The sequence below is a fragment of the Chlamydotis macqueenii genome, chromosome 5 (assembly GCF_036417535.1).
Source record: "Chlamydotis macqueenii isolate bChlMac1 chromosome 5, bChlMac1.mat, whole genome shotgun sequence".
Classification (NCBI taxonomy): domain Eukaryota; kingdom Metazoa; phylum Chordata; class Aves; order Otidiformes; family Otididae; genus Chlamydotis; species Chlamydotis macqueenii.
Genome location: NC_141560.1, coordinates 41,646,027 through 41,652,026, shown reverse-complemented (window position 1 = coordinate 41,652,026; position 6,000 = coordinate 41,646,027). Strand labels below are relative to the sequence as shown.

At 38.3% G+C, this 6,000-nt stretch overlaps 1 protein-coding gene across 1 annotated transcript in view; it reads left to right on the top strand.

Annotated features, from left to right (window-relative positions):
• The first annotated feature begins 389 nt into the window (after positions 1-389).
• The window catches only part of LOC104479783 (cytosolic phospholipase A2 beta), a 28,988-nt gene continuing 23,377 nt past the window's right edge, over positions 390-6,000 (top strand). Inside the window, exon 1 of the mRNA XM_086748240.1 lies at positions 390-410. Coding sequence (XP_086604366.1) covers positions 390-410 — 21 coding nt within the window. The remainder of the gene's footprint in view (positions 411-6,000) is intronic.

Below are 6,000 nucleotides of genomic sequence, written 5' to 3'. Positions count from 1 at the left end.
AAACTTAAAAGCTACTGAAAATTCACCTGCTGACTAGATAAATGGAAGAGATGGGAAGTGAAAGAAAGCTTTCTGAACATGACAGAATCCACCAAAAAATCTGGGAGGACAATACTGGGGCAATAAGAAATTGTGAGAGGTAGTAAAGTGACAGGCAAAGATGTGGTAACTGCAGCTCTCCTCTCACCTCTGACATTGCAGATCTTTCCCTCTCAGACGTAGGCAGACTCCTCGCACAGAGAAGGCAGAGGGTGGGGCTCAGCGCCTGTATAAATTATATGTGTCCTTCATGTTATTCCAGCAGCAACAACAAGCTGCAAGCGTGTTTGTTAGCTGACAGATCTGTTACTCAAATTGGGTTTTCTGTTGCGGTCGCCATCTTGCTTGTCATGGGGAGCCCACCAGCCAAGGTAAGAGACTTGCAGCTCCGTGCTTTGCCGTGGCCCGGCACCGTGCTGTTGGGAGCTCCCTGCTCTGGTTCTCGCCAGCAAACTCCCTCCTCTTCGCATCTCCTGAGACTGCAGAGACAAACTGCTGCGAGTGCGATGCGGCAGGGTCGTCTTGAACTTTCCAAATTTACCGTTTTCCCCCTTTACCTCACAGTAACTAATATGTAAGCGAGTTTCAGCAAAAATGTGGCGAAAATCTGGCCCTTTTCTTTTGTTGTGAGGTGTACATGCTGGAGTGAACACCAGGAAGGAGGAGGGCTGGCCTTGATGAGTTTACCTCACTGTAAAATGAAAGTGCTTCAGCTCTGCTGCATGCTTTTCTCAGGATAGCACATGTTTGTTGCTTGCTCCAGCTGAAAAACCCAACAGCTTTTTCTAGCAACAAAGCATAATTTATATTACTTTAGCTGCAGGGAAGAGTTCTAATGAGCTATTTGGCTGATTTCGCTATCTGTAACGTAAAGTTTACAACATCTGCGATTCTAGTGGAAGTATTTCATGTCTGGACTCGAATTTTCTAATGGTAAATTCCACTCAGAGATTTTAACTGATAGTATTTAGTGTAAATCAACAGAATTCTTAGCTAAGAGTTGTTTTCTCCTGTATATCTTTAAAAGTAATGCGTGCAGTATCTGAAATGCAAGATACCAATTATAACAATTCTTTCTGTATCAAACCCTATCTCAAATTTTGCAGCAAATGAAATATGGACGTTCATGGGTTTTAGATATAATGAGAAACAATGTTATGTGCTATGGCTTATAGAGAATCATTAATTATGAAGAATAAAGAATACTTAACATACTTGTGCCGTGGTAATATTTGCAGGTGAAGTTAAAGATTCAGGACAATATCTGTAGCTTGAATGGATAGCACAAATGATAGGTTAAAAACGGTCAAACGTTGGATGCTCAGGACAAATAGTATAAACTGTAAATGTAATGTACTTTCTGAATAAAATTTGTATCTAATCTATTTACTTGTTAGATCCAGAGCTATCTGCCTGTCTTAGATGTAAATATTATCTCTCAATTTTAAATATCAGTGTTGTATCTGGTAAGGTAATTCTGTATCTGATAGATGAGTAGATAGCTTAGGTGTAATTTTATCTAGAAAGTCTCAATTACAGCGAAAGTTCTTGCATTTAATCCTAATGCTGCAACTGCTATCCACAAGTATAGACACACTCCTGATTAACAGGGAACACAGCCAAAAGGTTAGAGTACAAGCATAGCTTCAGGTGAGAAAGCTTCTATTCCCAAGGAAGGAAATTCGTTCAGTACTGCAGGTAGCTCTGCCATTCTGTCAGGCAAATGCATTTTTCAGTATGTGTAAATTAGTAAACAGATATAGAAATTAGAAAAGAGTGGATTTTTTTTTTCTATATTAAAAAAGCAAGTTGTTTAGAAAAGTGTGGATACTTTGAACTATCTAGGAAGACTTACCGAAAGTCTCCCAGTTAATTTTTTTTGCTGTTTAAAGAAGCTACCAAATTGGCATAGAAGTGATAGACAATATTAATTTACAACTTACTGGAAATGCTTTTCATATTCATAACAGGGTCTTTTCTTCTGCTTAGACAAGAATAATCACTCTTTAGCAGTTTTATTGTGTGAACTGCGGAATAATTTTTATGTGGTAAAATACTTAGAAATTCTGTCGATACAAAGCCCCAAGGGATCCACTCATGTATGTAATGAGGTGACTGCTAGAATATGAACAGGGGATGCATCTCAAATCCACAATGACTCTTGAAACAATCCATCAGTGATAACATGAAATTACAGTAAATGTTTGTAAGGCAAATTAGGTTTACACACTAACTGTTCAACTTCCAGTGATGAGATTTTGGATTATTGTGATTCCCAAGGAAAATGAGGCTTTCATGGTCATGCTCCCTCCTTCTATCCTCTCTCCTGGTTTTGCATATTTCTTCATTCAGTCGCTTTTCCCACCAGAACTTTGCATTCCTCTAATTTGAACGAAAACAAGCAGCTGATTGGAAGGGCAAATTGCTAGCAGTATTCTCTCTGATGGAGAGGCTGATAAACTCAGCCCCTGTTAGATGTTAAAGAATCTGTGTGGAAGAGAGTGCTTTGGAATGAGGCTGGTCATGAAGGTTTTTCATCGTTTATAAGTTTAGAGCTTTAACCTTAATTTGGTAAATTGCCAAATTGTAGTTTAACCAAATCCTCAGTATCTAAGATAAAATAAATGGTAAGAATATGCCAAATGATTACATTTGGTGTGACATCTTGTACATAAGATGTTGTACTGCTTCTAGTACAGTGCTGGAGAAAGAAAAAGTAATCCTTCAAAGCAAGTAATTATTAATGTCTGAAAGATAAATCCCACAGCTATTTACAGAATGTCAGAAGACAGAGAGCAAACTCCTCACATGACTTGGTGTTATCCCATGGAGGTAACTCCACTCAGAGAACTGCTTAGGCTTGGTGCAGGAGGAGCAAAACAAGGACTGTGTTTTTTTTTAAAAAAAAAAAGAAAAAAGAGGTGATGATGGGAGGAGGTTCCCAGATTGCCAGGCTGTGCTGACACTACCCACTAGAAGAATAACTTTCTAGTGGAGGTAGCCATGAGATCTTGTTCTAGGAGCAGCGTGGAGGGGCAATAAGGAATGAAGTCAAAGATACGAGCTGTTGGTAGTTTTTTCTTCTTTCACTGCCATTCAAAGACTGTCTCAGTATGGCCCTCATTATTAATGAGTTTTGAGATTTCATAGTCTAAAAATTGTCTTTTTGGGATGAAACCTTGCAGTGACTACAGGAGAATTATGTGTCCTCCTGAAGCTGACTGGCATATGACTACTTTCTGGAAGCCAGACAGTAGGCCAGCAGATATGTATTATTACACTCAATAAGATGTTGGCAACAGATGTGAATTTTCAGTCTGTTAAGGTTTGACACAACTGTGGCAATTCTGCCATGCTAGTTTTATTTCCTGTTTATTGACTTACCTGTATTTTAGACATGAAATAACTCCCCCAAAACTTGCTTTGAGTATGCAGGAATGTAGTTTAGTGCTAAATGCTACCAAGTGAAAATAAGTTTGTTTTTCTTTTAGTTTTTTTCATTTTTTTAGCCTACTCTTTGGGACTCTGGACATGCAATTATTTATTAATCTGGAGTATTGTTGTCTAGGATGCAAACATACACAAGTAGCTGAATCCTGCACTCTGTCATTGCCCTCAGTGTGGCACTACTAATTTTCCAGCAGTAACAGAATGATACACTTCTGAGAAAGCTACCAGTTCTGGAGCTCCAGCACTTTTGGGCAAGGATATTATCTTAGACCACCCAAGTCAGACCCCAATAGGCTGGAAATTAGCTCTGCCTTTTTCTGATGAAAAAAAAACGAATTAGCCCAGTTCTGAAAAGTTATCACAGGCCGGAGTAACTGCAGTCTTGGGAGCAGGATGGCTTCTGGCTTCCCCTTGAGATTTTGCGCAGCCCAGAGGGTTTATTTTGGCCACATTTACCCATCTGAACCGCTTTATCTTTTACCCTGCAACAACACAAGAACTAAGCTGCGCCAAATCAGAAGTAGTGAATGGTCATTTTTGGCCATGTTTCCATGGAGGGCAGATGTTGACATGTTTAAAGGAAGTGATCAATGTTGAACAGGGCAGGGAGGAGGAGTGAGATGCTCTGGGAGAGGATGAAAACATGACACCTATCACAACTGAAAGTACTCTGGTGATGCACTGCGGACGTATCATTTTTGTAAGCAGTTATGAAATTTTCATCACAAAAGGTTCAAAGCAAATTGTATACCAACATCCATTCCTCCAGTGAAGGCAGACTCTGAAAATGATTTGGGCTTCTGTTGAGCAAGGGGGAAGTTGATTACAAAATAACACAGAATTAACATATTAATTAAAAACAGTCAGCCCTGTAATTGTCTACATAATCCAATATTTTATGTTAATGAAACCCACTAGGAGTGCTGAGTGTTCCAGTTGGTACTTCTATGTTAAATAACTATTTGCACAGGAAAATTAAAGTCAAATTCTTGCAGTGGGTAACTGGAACAATATGGAAGTGTCCCAACTGGAACTTGTGATGTCCATAATGCATTAAACCCAGAAGGTTTTAAATATGTCCATTTCAGATTGGAGGAAAACATAATAGAAATTATTCTTGTCACACAAGAACAAATGCATCTTGCATTTTTGTATAAAAAGTGTTTCAATCAACCGTTAAGAGGCCAAGAGACAGAGTAATCTGTGATTTTGTAGGCTTAACAACAGGGTTTCTCTGCTCAGGGTGACTCTTGAATATTAATCTGAATTTAAAAAGGAAGTAACTTTAAAAGTAACATAAAAAAATTAATATTAAGCCTTTATTTGAACATGCTAATTCACGGTTCAAATGGTATCCATTTGATGTAACGTAATTTACCTCTAAATAAAACTGAATGAAGGCTGTTCTTCCATCTAATAAACATGCCCAGTAGCCCCCATCCCATTGTAAAAGAATTTCAGATTAACTGTAGTGAGTGGCTGTTTCTATAGAGAAGTTCCTTCTTCCCCAGCTCCTTGTATCTCTAAATTTAATCATTTCAGTGTCAGGAAAATTAATCATAGTGCTATCTTTCAAAGTAAAATTGTCAAATTATTTGTTACAATGTAATGGGATACTTTCATTTAGACAAATAGATACGATGCTTCAGTCAGTGTATAGTTTAAGCTGCCATTCAGAGTAATGGAATACTTCCAACATGGTGTGGCCCTGTTTTAATTTATTAGTAGTAAAAGGATGTATGTTATTACTGCTTATTTTTGCTGACAAGCCATGTTAATATGCAAAAAAAAAATAGATACAACAGTCAAAAGAAAATGAAAAATGAATTTAAATGTTCCAATTTGAAAAAAGAAGGAAATATTTTCCATCTTTTAGTATTAAAATTGCCATGTGTCTCTATATGTGTATTCAGGCTTATCGGAATGTTGTTTAAAAATGACAAATACTTTCTGACTAGCTTAGGTTGGGAAGCTAAATTCTTTGTTAGATTTAGGAACAAGTAACTTGAAATAGGCACTACAATGATAGCTTCCCTATGATAGAAATAAATCTCATGTCTGGAAGGGAAATGATTCCATTCCCATGAGGTATTTTCAAGATACCTAATGATGTGGTATTCTGTGATATTATGCCTCCAACACAGGGCACTTTTTTCTTCATCTCAAGAGTCTCTGTTGGGTCTATAGTCCATTCACTCAAAGTCAGTAATGCATTTCTCTAGATGCCTTTTGGTGAGCTTGGCCTACTTATGAGCGTCATGAAAATTAAGTCCTAGTTGGGATGCAAAGTCAGAAGCTTTTAAAGCACTATGGTAACTGCCATGTCCTTGCCCAGTGTCATTGCTGTGCCAGGACCCAGGCAGGCAGCTGCAAGTTCCTAGTATTGCCTTCCAAAGGCCAGTATGGACCCACCTGTGGCACAGGACCCTTGGCAGATTGATCGTAGAGCCATCAGCATGGCCATGCATACATCAAGTTGTATGAGAACAGACACCTCTAGGGTGACTACAA